This window comes from Berghia stephanieae, chromosome 3, assembly GCF_034508935.2.
Source record: "Berghia stephanieae isolate SIO BIC M18660-M18661 chromosome 3, UCSD_Bste_1.3, whole genome shotgun sequence".
Taxonomy (NCBI): domain Eukaryota; kingdom Metazoa; phylum Mollusca; class Gastropoda; order Nudibranchia; family Aeolidiidae; genus Berghia; species Berghia stephanieae.
In genome coordinates this window covers 74,110,109-74,129,130 of record NC_088362.1, presented here as the reverse complement: position 1 = coordinate 74,129,130, position 19,022 = coordinate 74,110,109, and the positions used below count along the sequence as shown (strand labels likewise).

General features: G+C 37.3%; 1 protein-coding gene across 2 annotated transcripts; it reads right to left on the bottom strand.

Moving 5' to 3' along the window:
- Window positions 1-8,210: 8,210 nt before the first annotated feature.
- On the bottom strand, window positions 8,211-17,802 carry LOC144968426 (glutamyl-tRNA(Gln) amidotransferase subunit C, mitochondrial-like). Of its 2 annotated transcripts, none has more exons than XM_078906775.1 (5): window positions 17,611-17,802; window positions 13,119-13,169; window positions 11,279-11,448; window positions 10,315-10,418; window positions 8,211-9,142 (listed from the first exon to the last, which is right to left on the bottom strand). In XM_078906775.1, exons 1-5 carry the CDS (start codon window positions 17,719-17,721, stop codon window positions 9,063-9,065), a joined length of 516 nt encoding a protein of 171 aa, XP_078762901.1. In that variant the 5' UTR covers window positions 17,722-17,802; the 3' UTR covers window positions 8,211-9,062. The 2 variants fall into 2 exon arrangements, with proteins under 2 accessions (XP_078762901.1, XP_078762902.1); XM_078906776.1 differs by having other exon boundaries at window positions 8,928-9,142; window positions 17,567-17,796.
- Window positions 17,803-19,022: the final 1,220 nt, after the last annotated feature.

Sequence of the window (19,022 nt, the reverse complement as noted above, 5' to 3'; positions counted from 1 at the left end):
TATTATTATAATTATTATTATAAAACCGTTATATGTAGATACTTGCATCTGGTTTTCACCATCTTCTAAGAAAAAGTCATTGCCTGGTAGTCCTCGACCTTGACTAAATGACCAAAGTGAGCAAATGAGCATGAACCTAAAAGACTTTCGGAATCACAACAGTGCGTCAAAATGTTCTTTGTGTACTGTGATTGCATGAAACAAAATCGCGAAAAGTAGCTCAATAATGTTTTATAGGCCAGTTTGCCAGACTAATTCCGGACATTTGTTTGTTTGTTTTTAAGGGTTTTACGGCGCTTGCAACACATTTAGGTTATATCAGCGCCAGTAAAAAGGAAGAAAATGGGATAGTAAAAAGTTCTAGAATTACAATTAAAGCACCCAAGAAAAAGTAAGACAAAGGGGAATTGAGAACAAATAGGGATCAGATGTAGATTCCAAGAGCATACCACCAATGTACTTAGTTTGAAATCACCTACAAGTCTCATCCAGACACAAGCACAAAATCCAACAAAGAGGAACACACTCAAATGCTTACATTATACATTCACAATAAAAATAATAATACATAACAGAGAGATGATTTACAAGGAAAAAAATATCATCTCCCAAAACAATAACTATGCATTTGACTGTTTCCCTCCCAGCCAGGATTCCGGCCAGTGCCAGGACAAAACCAAGTAATCTCATTCCGAGACAAAGACAGAAAGCATGTTGGATAACAGATATAAGGGGATAGAAGACACAGTATGTACCTCCCTGCCCGCTATGGGAGGTCAGGATCCCCACCCAGAATTCCGGACATGAAAACTATTTTTAAAAACAAACAAAAAAAGAAACGGGTATTTTAAATTTGCTGAGACACAAAGTGAATGTTTCGTGTTGGTGGATGCGCAAAAGACATATAGGCCCACCATCCTTTAGCGTAAAAACGATTATTGTAAATGTTGCATTCCATCATCATGAATATCGGTTCAGCCCCTGCACGAATATCTAAATATGTTTTCAGACAGATGGACTGGAATAGATGAACTGGATTGCCTAGCCGACTGGATCACCAGGCATTTCTTCGTATGGTATTTTCCTATAGGGATACATCATCGACATTGTTTATTCAGCTCCCATACCATATGTTGGCATGCTTACCGTGAGAAAAAAGCTGTTTTGAATCCATCTCGCCACAAAAGCAACAAAACACACGGAAAGAACTCGAAAATATGTTGAATTCGCTTTAGGTCGCCATGACAACCATATTGAAGCGCATTGAGTAAATTAAATGTAGTAGTAGTAGTTTCTTATGGTTACACCTCCAAGTGAACCGTTTCACTCCAGTCCAGGTATTTTTGTCCTCCTTGATGGACGGTATCATAGCCCCCTGGCACGGCTGTGGACGGGCAGTGCAGGACCAAGTGGTCCATATCTTGTTTGGCACCACCACATGCTGTGCACTTGGGCGAATCTCGGTAGCCCCAGCGGTACAGGTTTGTCGCTGTCCTGCCGTGTCGGGATCTGATCCTGTTTGCATGTACCCACTGCTTTCTTGTCAGCTCGTGGAATCCCGGCAGTGGTTGGATAGAGGGGTCGTTGATTATTGCGCTACCCTTTGGCGGGCAGTCAGTCCATTCCTTTCTCCAGGTCTCGGCGATATCGAAATCTTCTAATTTTGAGCCATAAAAAGGTTTCCTTGATTTAAGGCGTGAGGTTTTCGGTGCCATTTCCGTGACTTGTTTGAGCGGTGTTGTGTATGAGATGTTGTCAAGGCGTTCATGTTGTTTTTGTGTTGCTTCTTCACTACGGAGGTGAGGGGGAGCAATGCCGCTTAAGGTTGGTAGCCATGCTATCGGTGTGGATTTTAGGGCTCCCGAGACGGTTCTCATAGTATCATTAAGTAGAGTGTCCACTTTATGTACAATGAAATTGGGGGTGTGCATCCGGGAGTGGGACAGTGTCTCAATCCGGATACCGATTTTGGACCACTCTTAGCTTTCATCTCTCCATGGGCCGTTCCAACAGGATTGCATCTAGGTTGGTTGCGCCCTTTGGGTCATTGAGGTACTTAGGCTTCCACACGACGTCAACGTGGTGATCCAGCGTAGAAGAATTAAATCATAACGGTTAACAAAATGTAAAGAATTTATGTGTTCATGTCTGCAATTAAAGTATATTATATGTAACGTTTTTCTATTAAATATGTTCTTGAACAGGTAAAGACTTTACGGACACCATTAATATTTTACAGCTATAACCGTGAACAGTCGACCCATAACCACCTTAAGTATTTGCCTATTACCCGGAGCAAACAGCCCACAGATCCTGCGCAACACTCAGAATTTTAACTCAGACGATTGAAAAAAAAAGAATGCAAAGTGTCGCCAGATTTTTTTTAATGTTGATGTACTTCAGAGCAAATTGTTATCGTCCGTTTCAAGCTATGAAACCGGGATAAACTCCGGCTCCACTTTATGTACAATGAAATTGGGGGTGTGCATCCGGGAGTGGGACAGTGTCTCAGTCCGGATACCGATTTTGGACCACTCTTAGCTTTCATCTCTCCATGGGCCGTTCCAACAGGATTGCATCTAGGTTGGTTGCGCCCTTTGGGTCATTGAGGTACTTAGGCTTCCACACGACGTCAACGTGGTGATCCAGCGTAGAAGAATTAAATCATAACGGTTAACAAAATGTAAAGAATTTATGTGTTCATGTCTGCAATTAAAGTATATTATATGTAACGTTTTTCTATTAAATATGTTCTTGAACAGGTAAAGACTTTACGGACACCATTAATATTTTACAGCTATAACCGTGAACAGTCGACCCATAACCACCTTAAGTATTTGCCTATTACCCGGAGCAAACAGCCCACAGATCCTGCGCAACACTCAGAATTTTAACTCAGACGATTGAAAAAAAAAGAATGCAAAGTGTCGCCAGATTTTTTTAAATGTTGATGTCCTTCAGAGCAAATTGCTATCGTCCGTTTCAAGCTATGAAACCGGGATAAACTCCGGCTCCATAGCCCCCTCCCCCCCCCCCCCCACCCCCATTTTAAAAAAAAATCAAAAACAAACAAAAAACATGCTAAAACAACAACAAACAAAACAAAAAGAACGTTTAATATTAAGATAATGAGACTCTAAATAAATGAAAGTAGCATCCACGGGCAGAATCTGTTCTACTCGATATTAATCACCTTCACGATGCAGAACTGTACCTACATGAAAAGGGTATTGCTTCTTTTGTAGATAATGTTTACATAATAATGTCTCATCATTACCCACTAAGGCAGTTAAGATATGGGCTATTATTACTCTTGTACAAGACATAGAGTGAGAGAGAGAGAGAGAGAGAGAGAGAGAGAGAGAGAGAGAGTAGAGAAATAGAGAAAGAAAGAGAAAGAAAGAGAAAGAGAGAGCGAGAGGGGGAGAGAGAGAGGGGGGAGAAAGAAAGAGAGAGAGAGAGAGAGAGAGAGAGAGAGAGAGAGAGAGGGAGAGAGAGAGAGAGAGGAGAAGAAAAAAGGAGAGAGGAAAAAAATGACGGAAAAAGCAAACAAACCCAGTCCACTTCACTAACAGATTATTTATTCAAACTCTGTCCTTCAGTGGCTCTATTGTTTCAAATGGTGCCTGGCACCGCATCCATCTAAAATACTTTTGCGTATTATATTAAACAGAATGAAACTAAAAACGGAAGATATCCTGGAATAAGAGCACGCTGGTTTTTGAGCTGGAAGGGGCACAGTACAACAAGTCTTCAATACATAATTCTGACAGAAAAATTCCTTCAACACCAAAAACTTCCGGAAAGCATTTGACAGGGTATGGTTTGTGGCATACACTACCATTATATTTATATGATTTCGAAGAGGGTCTAATCCAAATAATCGAAGCACTCTATAGTACTGCGTCATTTACAGTTCTCAACAACTCCGTGCTTGATGAGTTCTTCCGGGCAAATGTGGGCGTCAGACAAGGCTGCATATTCTACCCAATGCTCTTCAACGTGTTCCTAGAGAAAATTATGAGCGAAGCTCTCGAAAATCATCAAACCTCTGTATCAACTAGCGGACAGAAATTGTGTAATTTGCGTTTTGCTGACGACATAGATCTCATGGCTGAAAGTGAACAAGAACTACAAGATCCAACTGACTCACTTGCACAAAAAGCAATGCACTACGGCCTGAACAGAAAAGTCTCAGATACTTGTAAATAGCAGATATGATGGACATGCAGAAATGTCAATCGATAATAAAAAGCTCGGAGAAGTGTCAATATTTAGATATTTGGGTGTTCTGCTAACCACGGACGGTACCAGTACAACTGAGATTAAGCAAGAATAGGAATGTCAACAGCAACACTAACGAGACTGACAAAAACATGGAAAAGTCCAATCAGTTTAGAAATAAAAATTAAACTGCAAATCGCTGGTACTTTCCGTTTTACTATACGGCTGCGAGGCATGGACAATAACTGCGGAATTATAACACAGAATCTCTGCTTTTGAGATGAAATGTTATCTAAAACTCCTGAGAGGGGCCGTACACAGAACACAGAACCAATAAAGACGTACTGGAAGAACTGCAAGATCGTGCAGGACGACAGGAACCCCTCATCGCCACAGTTAGAAGAAGGAAACAGTCATGGTTTGGCCACATTGTGGGGCATGAAGGTTTGTGCATAACGGTGATGGAGAGTACCCTTGAAGGAGGAAGAAGAGGAAAACAAAGGAAAGAGGAATGGACTGGAATGACGATGGAGGAACTCTTGGAAAAGGCCAACAGTAGAGAAGAATGGTGGAAAGTGATGAGATCTGCATCCCGTGTATATCTCCGACGATGACGAAGACGATCATCAGATCATGGGATTGATGATGATGATGGTGACATATTACTCGACTGGAAGGCTGATTTTTAAGATAATTATTTTGATGATGATGATGATGTTAGGCTATATCATTTTTTTCCCGACAGAGACAACGCTGTTAAACGGCCAGGCTCTCATACACCAGAGCACGATGAGAGAATGCGAGTAAACAGCCTTTTCCAGGGACTCACATACGCGTCACTCAGAATGGGATTCTAACCCTAGACTTTCGAGTCCAAAGGCGAGTGTCACACCACAAGACCGTATAGCCACACATTTATAGACGTGACCCTCCCCTTCAAACTGGTAAGTATTGTGTCGAGATGGAGCGGATACCAGAAAGTAAATATTCAATGAAAAGGATCAGACATATGAACTTTTGAAATGTTGGTCTATAACAACTAATTCACTCCCCTCAGTGAAACAAAGTTATCTCGAGTGTCATATTTTCGTTAATAACACTCCAATATGAGTTTTGAGGCGATGGATCACAGACACAAAGAGTTCATGATTGTGTCGAGATGGAGCGGATACCAGAAAGTAAATGTTCAATTAAAAGGATCAGACATATGAACTTTTGAAATGTTGGTCTATAACAACTAATTGACTCCCCTCAATGAAACAAAGTTATCTCGAGTGTCATATTTTTGTTAATAACACTCCAATATGAGTTTTGAGGCGATGGATCACAGACACAAAGAGATGATGATTGTTACATCTCCCAATAAGATAATGGAAATCTCGATGGGAAATTGGTAAAGAGACATGTATCGATCCCAGGTTGAGTCCAGATTGATTTTTGACCCCCCCCCCCCCCCCCATTCCCATCCCCAAGTAGTGATTGTTAAATCTGGCCGAATGTATTTGCGATAGAATCACGCCCTGTCCAAATGGTGGTAGTACCTAAATGATTGTTACTGTCTGTTATATAAACCGCAATAAACACTGGCTCCATTGGGTCTCCTGGTTCTGATATAGACTACAAATAAATTAATAACATGTTTGATCGTTTTCCTCTCGGGAAAGGATTAAAGCCGGGATCAGAACAAACAAAAATAGCTCAAACCAGGGCTTGGCCAGAAAAAAATGTAGATCAAAATAGATAGACAAAAGACACAGCAAGTTGGCAACCGACCTCTCGTGCTACAAGGGATGTCAAGGCCACCCAACCAAGGTTAGATTTTCTTCCAAACATCCTTCACTCATTCAAAGGTGAGGCATTTTTACAAGGAAAAATAAAAATAAAACTTCCCATAAAGTGCAATGGAAAACCTTTCTGTCTCACTCTCAGCAAATAATCCATATATTGACAAGCAAAAGACACAGCAAGTGGGCCAGTGACATCCCATGCAACAAGGAGAGTCAATGCCATCCAACTAAGGCTTGATTTTAACCAAAAGTCATTACTGATTTTTTTAAAAAGGTATTTTTATAAGCAAAATAAAACTTCCATGAAAGAAAATGGAATAGCTAACTGCCTCATTCTCAACAAATGATTCAAGCCAGAAGCTGGGCAAATTCAAGTCGACTCAATCTGTAAAATGGAAGATAGAGACAAAGAACAGAAATGTTTGTTTTTGTTTTTAAGGGTTTTACGGCGCTTGGAACACATTAAGGTCAAATCAGCGCCAGTAAAAATGAAGAAATTGGGATAGTAAAAGGTTCTAGCATTACAATTAAAGCACCCAAGAAAAGGTAAGACAAAGGGGTATTTGTTCAAATAGGAAACAGATGCAGATTCCAAGAGCTACTCAGTTTGAGATCACCTAAAAGTCTCATCCAAACACAAGCGCAGGTCCCCACTAAGAGGAATACACTCAAATGTTTACAAATCATATGTTAAAAATGAAAAGAATAACTACATAACAGAGAGATGATTTACAAGGAAAAAAATATCACCTCCCAAAACTATAACTATACATTCGACTGTTTCCCTCCCAAAACCAAGCAATCTCACCCCAAGACAAAGACAGAAAGCAATTAGAAAAAAGATAAAGGGGGATAGAAGACACAGCAAGTACCTCCCTGCCCACTATGGGAGGTAGGAACCCCACCCAGAAAGAACAGAAAGGGGGTGGGACAGTGGGATTGGGGTAACAGATACTCTACCATAAGTGCCAATCACTGCTAAAAGCCAAGGATAAAAGTTGATTCTGCTAATCGTCTTTATCAGACAGCTCGGCTCAGCGGTATGGTCTTTGATTTATATATGGAAGGTACCAAGTTCGCCTCACAATCACGCTCTGTGACCCTGAGTTCTCTTTGAGGCGCTGCACTGCGGCCAACGACCATGGACTACTCCAGTCTTCCCTTGGAATAGACCCAATGACAAATATCCCATTGGAGATGAATAAAGGGAATTTATCACAGCCATTAATTCACAAGCATGACATCAAAAACATTCATCATCATCATCATCACCATCAACAACAGCAACAAAAGCATCCCTTTCCACCGCAACAACCCAACACCATCACATTCTTACTCATCGTCAACACAGCATCATCAACATTGACAAATGAACTCAAATCAATATCATGCACTAGGTATTAACCAGAATAAGATCAAATTTGGACTGTTGTTTAAAGAAACAACTGACTTTTCAAATGAAAATAATAGTGAAAGAGGCTGTTATTGTTTTCCCAGCTATTCCAACATATCATAATTATAAGACCTCCCATTGGACACGGCATTGCCTGATATCAGTTCGCCTCAACTGACCTCAAACAGGTAGATAACATGAAAGGTTAATGAACCCTTGAGAGTACCATCCACTGATAAAATTCTTTTATTCCTTCTGAGCAAGTTAACATGTGTACTGATTGGTCGGTAACAAAGCGATCTCACTGGGCGGGAGGAAAAAATCTTTTATTGGTTAAGAGTACGAGATGACGATGGTCGGTCGGGTATCAAGCATCAGTATCAACTGACGATTATTGTTATAACACGATACTGCTATTGTATGTAGCTATTTTGGGGTTTTTATTACTAACAATAACAAAATTTTACAAAAAACTTGGGACCAGAGGTCAATGTTGCTATCCAGGGGTTGTCATTATCCATATATATAGATACTTACAAGATACTTGTTTGATATGATAATTTTATGCACCCGTGGACCAATAGCAACAGATTATTGTATTGTTAGTGTATTTATTCAAACAAGTGTGTGTGTGTGTGTGTGTTTTTGTGAGAGAGAGTGAGAGAGAGAGAGAGAGAGAGAGAGAGAGAGAGAGAGCGAGAGAGAGAGAGTTTATCCGATTTTTACATGTTCTTTTACATGCTTTGCATGTAGGTAAAATACAATATTTGTCCACCAGAAGAAATATACAAACCAAACTATGCATATCCTTAAACGTATATAGTCTAATTATTTATTTGAGTAAGAAATGGCAGTATGAAAATAAAAACAAAGAGTGGAGTAACGTCATCTTATTTGCTTTGTAACTATTGTAAATGTGTTCTTTTTATCGCTAAATCGTAGTAGCACCATATACTGTGATGAAGTCATACTGCTGCAATTTCCACTCACTCCATTAAGAAATTTTTAGCATTCCAAAACACAATTTCCCTCTTCATATTTTCACAGCAACATACTACATAAGAAAACCTAATTAGAATTTACGTCACAAAAGCATAAATCCCACTTTAGAACCCAACTTCTCTTTTTATTTTAAAAAGTGAAAGCTAAACAATTTTTTTTTAATTTCCTGAAGTAGGCATCAGAAAGAAAGTTTATTTAAAATGGGTTTCTCTCGCTGCAATCATAAAGTAGTCTGAAAAACCTGGAGATCACTCTCTAATCTAACTAAATGATCCTACTTTAACATAATGCTGCTAAAAAGCAAAAATCCACGTCTACAGGTATGCAACTTCAAAAAAGAACAATATGTCTTTTTTTAAAAGAACATTTGAGACTAAAACCTTTTTTGTGCCATCAACCAAAGTAAATAGACCACAATGCTCCAAGTGGAATCCAGAAAGTTGGGATAAAATGTCCCTCCACATTTGAGTCCATGAGATTTTGGCCCTAGGTACAAGGCACCTCCAATTTTAACACGTCAAAAAGCCAACAGACAGGAATGCATGCTGGGTTGGAATATCTAACTCAAGTAGTTAGAGTTGAATAGTCTATGATTTGTTGTTTGGTGTCATATGCCTTTAAAGCTTGTAAGATATTTCCTTCCATCTTTGACCCTCTCACACTTCAGAACCATCTGATTTGGAATCCAAAAGCTTACTCAGATGATCTTTATTTTTCTTTTGCAAGGGAATGTTTCCTAGAAAAAGAAAAATACCTCAGTGTTAATTGTTTACTTGCAATAAAGAAATACAAATTTCAAATCATAAGTAATAAATATAAATTACATATTGCAGGTTTTCAAAACAAACTCGATTGCTTTGGCATTGGGAATCAGTGGTTCAGCTGTAAGCTGTCTTTTCTAATAACAAAAGTCAAAACAGCGTTGAGTGAGGTCAGCAACTAATGGATGACATTGATCCTGAAGCAAACAACTGGCCCAGATGTTGCATCCCAGAGTAATGTACTTTAAACACATTACCACAATAAACTGGAGTGTGAATGAGGGTTAGAATATAAGCAGTATGTTTATTGTAAGAGTGCTTGTACAAAATATATGCCTAAGGTGACTTGTTCTGTATAAAATGGAAATTTTGGTTCCATATGGCACACTAGGGGAAAAATGAATAATAATGCAAAAAGCATCAAGCATTATGACAAAGTATAAAAATATATATATATGTTCACATCTATTTTTTCAATATTTAGCAATATACTATTTAAATTATCTTAATGATCAAATGGATGGGCTATTTTGCTCTATCTTCTCCCATCCCTCCCCCCCAAGCACACACATATATAGCCTTATTTAGATTCAGTGTAAAATATGCAATGATAAATTAGTTCTTGACCAATGGAAACGGCCTGATTCACATACACTTCCAAGATATTCTATGGCTTTTAAGCCTCCATGGTTTTAGTAATGTTGAGATTTATAAAGAATATGAGGCTGTGTTAAAAGGTCGTTTCTGTAATGCTCCGACTCATGAATAAATCATTACCGTTATTGACAAATTTACTTTTAATCACTTTCTTGGGTTAAATAATGTAAAGTTTTCCAAAAACTGAGGAACTAGCGCTAAAAGAAAAGTTGCAATCGCTTCTAAAAATATTGAAAAATAATGGACAGAATATCAACTTTATCCAATATATTTTTGTTGTCACTTTGAAAAGCAATTCCGAATATTCTCTTCATACCAGCCTCACAGTTTTTTTGTTCGCTTATCATTTTTTAATCCATAAAGACTGAAGAAAATCAGATCATTTCTTTTGATTCTTTGAATTACTATATATTAATATGAGCTTCCACTTGTATGCAAAGCATTGTAGAAATGACCTTTTGACACCATCTCATACAAACAATGAACGCACCAGGCGGAGCAACAAAATATCCCTCCTCAGTGACAGCAGCATTCTGAAGAATTTCTTTTAAACAATTTCCTTCTGTGACTTCATCCTTTCTCATCCACAGTTCTCTGTTTTTAAAAAATACAGATAATTTTGGTAATGACTTACTTTACATGCTACGTCATGGATTGATGAAGATTATGAAATATGTAAAATTTAGATTTTTATTTTTGCAATATCAGAAATAAAGCAGTTTCTGACATTAGGATTGTACATAAGGCAGATATAGACAAGTTTGCTTGTTTAGGAGTTGTTTTTTTACATTGATAATGCGTTTTGAAGTGTGTGTGTGGGGGGGGGGGGGCGTATTTCATGTCTGTTTCATATTGAGCAAGAAGTAGTTAGAAAAAATAACCTTCAGAAATAGTTGATATTGAGCGACTAACAAGAGCACTGGACATTTTCAGGCCAAGAAAATTGGTACAGCATTCTTCAGGGTCTCTATAGCATGAAAAAATGCTTGTTGCCAGTTGAAGATAAGGCATTGTAATAGATTCTTTCAATTATCAAAGGTTTTTAAAAAATTTACTACAATTATGTTGTGGCCATTTTCTTTTTAATCACATAAATGTCAAGTCGCAAGAGAGAATTTTTTACCATAATTTAATACCCTATATGTATTAGACCCAATTCTCATTTCAGTTCTACTTTAACTTATCATCATTGTGAAGTTTGAAAAACAAATATACATATTTTGTTTCCTAAAGTCCTATAATTAAAATAAGAAATATTCCTTGATTGATTGCACTGATACCAACGGAGCATTGTATCAATGAATATCCTCTCTCCATAATTTTTTTTTAAAAAGTGTCACAGAATGGTGACATCAAGGGAAAGCTGTGAAAAGGCGATGATTGATTTAATCAAAGTGCTAAAGAACTGTTATTTCTGCTTATCAAATAAATCAAATAATTAAAATGGATTTTACCTGTCTTCGAGGACAGTGACCAGAGGCTCTACTCCATCTGTATTGACTTGGTGAAGTCTTGTAGCTAATTTAACAGCATTCTTGAGAAGTCGTAACCCTTCCTCATTATTCAATTCAACCAATGAGACTCGTTCTAGCTGCTCAACTAGTGCCAAATCTATACCAGGAACCTTGAATAAATAAATTAAATACGAAAATTTAAAAGGCACTTTGCTCCAGTCTTTTTAAACAAAAGTGCTCTTCACAACACTTTATTCAGATTAACCTGACCATATTGAACTTAGTTTCCAATTTAAATCATTTAATCCATCTGCTAAGCAAATTTTTGTACCAGCAGTCTTACAATATCCATCATTGTCCAAAATCCAGCACTCATTACCATGTTTTTTAAATGGTCACCCACACAGTCAATGACCACCTTCATCACCAATTGAATATTACCACAAGACACAGTAATTCTGAGCCAGCAAGGCAGTATAGTATATATAAATTTTAACTGCAATCATTCAAAAAATAAACAAGAAATGAGAAATCCTTTACACATTTGTGAAATGTAACAGAATTTTATTTTTTTAAAGAAAAATAAAAACAACTCTACTTATCTACAGTAACTCACATGATTGATAAATAGAAAGGGTTTTACAGGCAAAAATACAAAGAAATTGCCCCTTGGAGATTGTAGAAGCTGAATTGAAACACTTGACTTACATTTATCCATCCGTGAGTCTATCAATGAAAATTTCTACAAAAACTCAAGAGTAATGTGTTATCAGTTCTTTTATATGGAGCAGAATCTTGGAAATCAACAAAACTCATTTGCTGCAAATTAGATAATTTCCAAAACAAATGTCTACGAAATCTTCCACATTTTTTGGTCCAACAAAATATCAACTAAAGATCTTCTACAGAAAGCTGAAATGACCCCCATTTCTGAAAGTCAAATCAAGAAGATGGAGATGGATTGGCCATGTTTGTCGGATGAAGGAGGGAGCAATGCCAAAAACAGCGCTCAGATGGACCCTGCAGGGTAATTGCAATAGGGAAAGACCACTGGAAACTTGGATAAGATTGGTGGAAAGAGAAACAACATCCTTCGGTTGGACCTGGGGTGAGGCCCAGAGGCTGGCAGAAGACAGAAGTCACTGGCGCTACTTACTGTCGATCTTATGTGATGATGAAACACCAAAGAGGAGTAAGTAAAGTAAGTAAGAGTCAATCAATGATTTTTGGGTGGTTGGGTTTATTAAATTTGGCAGAAAGTACTAAGTGATATAATCTGACATTAAATCCAACAGGTAGCAAGCACCAGTTGGTGTCCACATAGGACATAGACACTGGAATAAACTCCATCTCCATGGCTCTAAAGGACTAAAAAAAAATGAAGTGAGAGAAATTGCCTCATTTTTCCCCGAATTTGGAAAAGAATGTCGTTCATCCTTTTTTCTAACAACAGTAACAAAATATTCATCATTGCCTAAACTTAAACATTTACACGTAGGACAGGTGATGTGTATAAAGATGATGTGTCTCTTGCAAACATCCTTATTTGTTTTTGTCTTTTTTTTTGTTTATTTGTTGACACTCATCCGTTTTCTGACCATGTTCATGTGGTTAAATTTTAACCAAAAAAAGTTATAAGCTTTTACATATAAGCCATGGAAGTTGCATAACAAATAAGGAATCAAGTGGTCATAAGACTTTGACTATTGGTTGAGGGATGATTCCTCTCATCAATAAGAGCTTTAAATATCTCTATAATCCCCATAAGAATTGAAATTGGCGATATGTGTTTGGGCTGGGGGTGGGGGTGATAAAGAGTTGGGAATAAATAATTAGATACCTCAGGAAGGGAATCAACATCCACAGCATTCCATGATGGCTCATCTGGTACCTGAGGAATATGATTAATAAAATTGAATTTTTTAAAAAATTATATCCCTTCATGGGGCGTTTTAAGTTGGTAAGATTCCATTAAAAATTGTCCAAATTTATATTGAAAAACAAAAGTTTTCAAAATGAAAAACTTTTTTTTTAAATATTAAATTATTTTTTTTCTTCTATATTTATCTGTCCTCTTACTAGTATTATGTTTTAAAGTACCCTTTTTTAAAAAACTTATTTATTGATTTGTTTATTTATCATTGTTCTTCTTATTACTGTTTAATATAATTTTACGTCTCCCTGTCAAGGGTTCCATTAGCTCAGTGGTATGCACATTCACTCATCATTACAGAGTCTGTGGTTCGACTCCCTGACTTTTTTGTTCAGATTTTAGGTATTTGTTATCGTCTTTATTTGGGCAATCATTTTTTTTGTTTTTGTTTGCCTAAATTTTATTTTGGTTAAATTTAAAAGTAAAACACTTTTATCTTTGTTGGCCTTATTTATTTAATCATTGTGATGAAAGCTGGATTGTATTACTTTGTGGAAGTTTTTTTTTTTTTCATTTTGGGGTAAGAATCAGTCTGAAATTTCAGACTTTGAATTGTCGTAATTACATTTCTATCACGATAGAAACAAAAATTCAAACTGTTTTGTAATCAGTGTTGCAGCTCTTTCATATGACATTGGTTTGTGAGTTACATTTAGAATTTTTGTTAACGGAGTGTCTACGTAACGGTAACGGGCACCTAGCCTCAGTATCTACGTACACGGTAACATACACAGTAACCTTGTAACGCACTTTGGGAGGGGAGGGGCAAGGAGGCATTGGCTTGGTGCAAGTTAACTTATGACCTTGATCTTGTTTTCTTCTTCTTACTGTTTAATATAATTTTACGTCTCACTGTCAAGGGTTCCATTACCTCAGTGGTATGCACATTCATCATCATTACAGAGTCTGTGGTTCGACTCCTGACTTTTTTGTTCAGATTTTAGGTATTTGTTATCGTCTTTATTGGGCAATCATTTTTTTTTGTTTTGTTTGCCTAAATTTTATTTTTGGTTAAATTTAAAAGATAAAACTTTTATCTTTAGTTGGCCTTATTTATTTAATCATTGTGATGAAAGCTGGATTGTATTACTTTGTGGAAGTTTTTTTTTTTTTCATTTTGGGGTAAGAATCAGTCTGAAATTTCAGACTTTGAATTGTCGTAATTACATTCTAATCACATAGAAACAAAAATTCAAACTGTTTTGTAATCAGTGTTGCCAGCTTTCATATGACATTGGTTGTGAGTTACATTTAGAATTTTTGTTAACGGAGTGTCTACGTAAACGATAACCGGGCACCTAGCCTCAGTATCTACGTACACGGTAACATACACAGTAACCTTGTAACGCACTTTGGGGAGGGGAGGGGCAAGGAGGCATTGAGCTTGGTGCAAGTTAACTTATGACCTGATCTTGTCTTTCTTTTTTACTGTTTATATAATTTTACGTCTCACTGTCAAGGGTTCCATTACCTCAGTGGTATGCACATTCACTCATCATTACAGAGTCTGTGTTCGACTCCTGACTTTTTGTTCGATTTTAGGTATTTGTTATCGTCTTTATTTGGGCAATCATTTTTTTGTTTGTTTGCCTAAATTTTATTTTTGGTTAATTTAAAAGATAAAAAATTTATCTTTAGTTGGCTTATTTATTTATCATTGTGATGAAAGCTGGATTGTATTACTTTGTGGAAGTTTTTTTTTTTTCATTTTGGGTAGAATCAGTCTGAAATTTCAGACTTTGAATTTCGTAATAATTCTAATCACGATGAACAAAAATTCAAATGTTGTAATCGTGTTGCGCTCTTTCATAGACATTGGTTGTGAGTTACATTAGAATTTTTTGTTAACGGGTCGTAACGTAACGGGCACCTAGCCTCAGTTACGTACACGGTAACATAACAGTAACCTTGTAACGCATTTGGGGAGGGGAGGGGCAAGGAGGCATTGAGCTGGTGCAAGTTAATTATGACCTTGATCTTGTCTTTACTTCTTTATGTTTAATATAATTTTACGTCTCACTGTCAAGGGTTCCATTACCTCAGTGGTATGCACATTCATCATCATTACAGAGTCTGTGGTTCGACTCCTGATTTTTTGTTCAGTTTTAGGTATTTTTATCGTCTTTATTTGGGCAATCATTTTTTTTTGTTTTTGTTTGCCTAAATTTTTTTTTTGTTTAAATTTAAAAGATTAAAACACATTTTATCTTTAGTTGGCCTTATTTATTTAATTCATTGTGATGAAAGTGGATTGTATTACTTTGTGGAAGTTTTTTTTTTTTTCATTTTGGGGTAAGAATCAGTCTGAATTTCAGACTTTGAATTGTCGTAATTACATTTCTAATCACGATAGAAACAAAATTTCAAATCTGTTTTGTATCAGTGTTGCCTAGCTCTTTCATATGACATTGGTTTGTGAGTTACATTTAGAATTTTTTGTTAACGGAGTGTCTACGTAAACGGTAACCGGGCACCTGCCTCAGTATCTACGTACACGGTAACATACACAGTAACCTTGTAACGCACTTTGGGGAGGGGAGGGGCAAGGAGGCATTGAGCTTGGTGCAAGTTAACTTATGACCTTGATCTTGTCTTTCTTCTTCTTACTGTTTAATATAATTTTACGTCTCACTGTCAAGGGTTCCATTACCTCAGTGGTATGCACATTCACTCATCATTACAGAGTCTGTGGTTCGACTCCTGACTTTTTTGTTCAGATTTTAGGTATTTGTTATCGTCTTTATTTGGGCAATCATTTTTTTTTGTTTTTGTTTGCCTAAATTTTATTTTTGGTTAAATTTAAAAGATAAAACACCTTTTATCTTTAGTTGGCCTTATTTATTTAATCATTGTGATGAAAGCTGGATTGTATTACTTTGTGGAAGTTTTTTTTTTTTTCATTTTGGGGTAAGAATCAGTCTGAAATTTCAGACTTTGAATTGTCGTAATTACATTTCTAATCACGATAGAAACAAAAATTCAAACTGTTTTGTAATCAGTGTTGCCAGCTCTTTCATATGACATTGGTTTGTGAGTTACATTTAGAATTTTTTGTTAACGGAGTGTCTACGTAAACGATAACCGGGCACCTAGCCTCAGTATCTACGTACACGGTAACATACACAGTAACCTTGTAACGCACTTTGGGGAGGGGAGGGGCAAGGAGGCATTGAGCTTGGTGCAAGTTAACTTATGACCTTGATCTTGTCTTTCTTCCCCGCCCCCCGCTCCGCCCCTTTGTGTGTGTGTGTGTTATAGGCAGAACGTAAGCAGACGGCCAATTGCCTGATTAAATTGGTCGAACAGAGAATCTATAATTTGGTATTAGACACCCACTACCCGATGTCTTGTCATTAGCCTTGGCCTAGTGAGAGACAAATCTTACATGTATTTGCAAACCGAGTAGAAAGTTTTTAATGAGCTGCAAAGGTGAGGGGATGACACTATGAAAGAGAGAGAGAAAGAGAGAGAGAGAGAGAGAGAGAGAGAGAGAGAGAGAGAGAGAGATAGAGAGAGAGAGGGGGGGGGGCATGGGGGAAGATGAAAGAAACAATGGGTCGCCTGATGACGTAGATCAAATGGGTGATACGGAGGTGCTTTACAACACTTGGTGTGTGCAATTTTAAGCTCTTAACAGTAACACTGATTTGCTTTTTTTTTTCATCCAGATAACAGTTTCCCTATTGTTAATGCAGAGTAAATCGTTTCCACCAATTAAGTTATAATCGCACAGCTTGTCTTTTAATGATAACATTTAAGACTAAGATCTGGTGTTAGGTTAAATTAAGATTGAAGCTCGCCTTTAGTGGGTTAAATTGTATTGTTTGATTTTTTTAAAATAACACACACACAGGGAAAGAGAGAGAGAGAGAGAGAGAGAGAGAGAGAGAGAGAGATAGAGAGAGAAGAGAGAGAGAGAGAGAGGGTGGGGGAGAGAGAGGGAGAGAGAGAGAGAGAGAGAGAGAGAGAGAGAGAGACGCCCACCCTTTGCTTGTATTACAGCGGCAAACCAGTTACCGGTTACCGTGTACGTAGATCCTGAGGCTAGGTGCCCGGTTACCGTATATGTAGACACTCCCTTTTGTTAAAGTTAAACTTCCTAAACTTAAGGATAGTAAACTTAAACTCTCTAAATCCAAATAATGTAAATAATGGTATAGCAGCATAGTATTGTATTTTAGCTAGATATATAAATCTAATAATAATAAAATAATAAACAAGAAGTGAGCTGTGAATTTGACTGACGCAAATTTATGCTGTAGGGACTGGGACTGACTCAACCAAGGAGGATTTTCTCAGAGATCAAGGGACTCTCTTACTCATGTTGAATTTATTTAATTTCTGAGAAATTTCACCTTGAATTTGAGTAGAGAGAAGCACAGAAGGCGAGTTATCCTACTTTTGATTCTGTTGACATCAACGCACGACAATGTTTTGACGACGAACATTGAGTTGCCTGTAAAATGGTATGTGTCAGACGGAGACTGGTGAAGACACGACGGAATATCATCCCAAACCTTTTGATTTATTCACAAACAAAAATCTGGGATGCTTATCGGTGTCTGAGGACGAAGAGAGAAGTTAAATCGAAAGCAAAAGTCTGCAAAAGTAGCCTAAATCACGTGATATTCAGACCAAACGTTTCCATCTTGTTTTTATGTGTGCCAGCTAAATAATTGTTCACCTTACCATTTTTTTTTCCTTTTATTTTTTTTTTTTTCTTCTTTTATTTTTTTTTTAGTTAGTTGGCTGTGGCGTCTCGAACTTTTCATGTCAAATAAATTAAACATTAAGAACAACGACCTGGGCCCAGTGTTATAAGATTGAATAGTCAACCATGCTGATGAGTGGATATCGCAACCAATCATACGTTTCATCTTGTGAGTTTCCTTCATAATTACTGGTACTCACGCCATCAAAGCCGGATATTTATACAACAGAAGTTAGAAGCTCTAATTAATTAAGGTTTCTTTTTTAAAGGTAACTCTCTCTCTCTCTCTCTCTCTCTCTCTCTCTCTCTCTCTCTCTCTCTCTCTCTCTCTCTCTCTCTCTCTCTCTCTCTCTCTCTCTCTCTCGATTTACTCTGCATTAACAATAGGGAAACTGTTATCTGGATGAAAAAAAAAAGCAAATCAGTGTTACTGTTAAGAGGTTAAAATTGCACACACCACGTGTTGTAAAGCACCTCCGTATCACCCATTTGATCTACGTCATCAGGCGACCCATTGTTTCTTTCATCTTCCCCCATGCCCCCCCCCCCCTCTCTCTCTCTCTCTCTCTCTCTCTCTCTCTCTCTCTCTCTCTCTCTCTCTCTCTCTCAACCACACACACACACACAACACACACACACACTCATCGGGAAAGATTTTGACGTACCATTCCCCAAATATGAATCGTTATAAGAAGTCTAGGAGGTGAAACGCCAGTGTCGCCCATCAGCTTCCGATTTAATCCTCCTGTATATATAACAATTCGAGTCCATTAAATATGAATATTCGTATTTTGAACATTTCCGTGGATTCATCATGTTAAACGCATTTCATAGTGCTTGATGTATTCCCTCCTTTTGACCTTTTATGAGTTACTGTTTGTATTTTTGATACAGTATAAAAAAGTAAATGGCGGGAATTGGTCTTGCAAATACCGAATCTTTTAAGTCAATGTCTATCGATCTTCGAACATCTCGGATCGGTTTGCTGTCATGGCACAACGAAATCTAGATGTGTCGTTTTGCGTTTGAAAAAAAAACAAGCAAACAAAAAAAACACGAAAAATAACCCCAACAATGTAACCTTTCAAAGGCGAATTTTA

Bases quoted from the DNA above. Each gene is read 5' to 3' on its own strand.
- LOC144968426 (XM_078906775.1), bottom strand. From the start codon at position 17,721: ATGATATTCCGTCGTGTCTTCACCAGTCTCCGTCTGACACATACCATT. The intron at 11,449-13,118 runs GTATCTAATTAT...TATTTATTCAAG, and splicing joins ATGTTGATTCCCTTCCTGAG to GTTCCTGGTATAGATTTGGC. The intron at 9,143-10,314 runs GTGCGTTCATTG...TTCTTTTTCTAG, and splicing joins ATATTTTGTTGCTCCGCCTG to GAAACATTCCCTTGCAAAAG.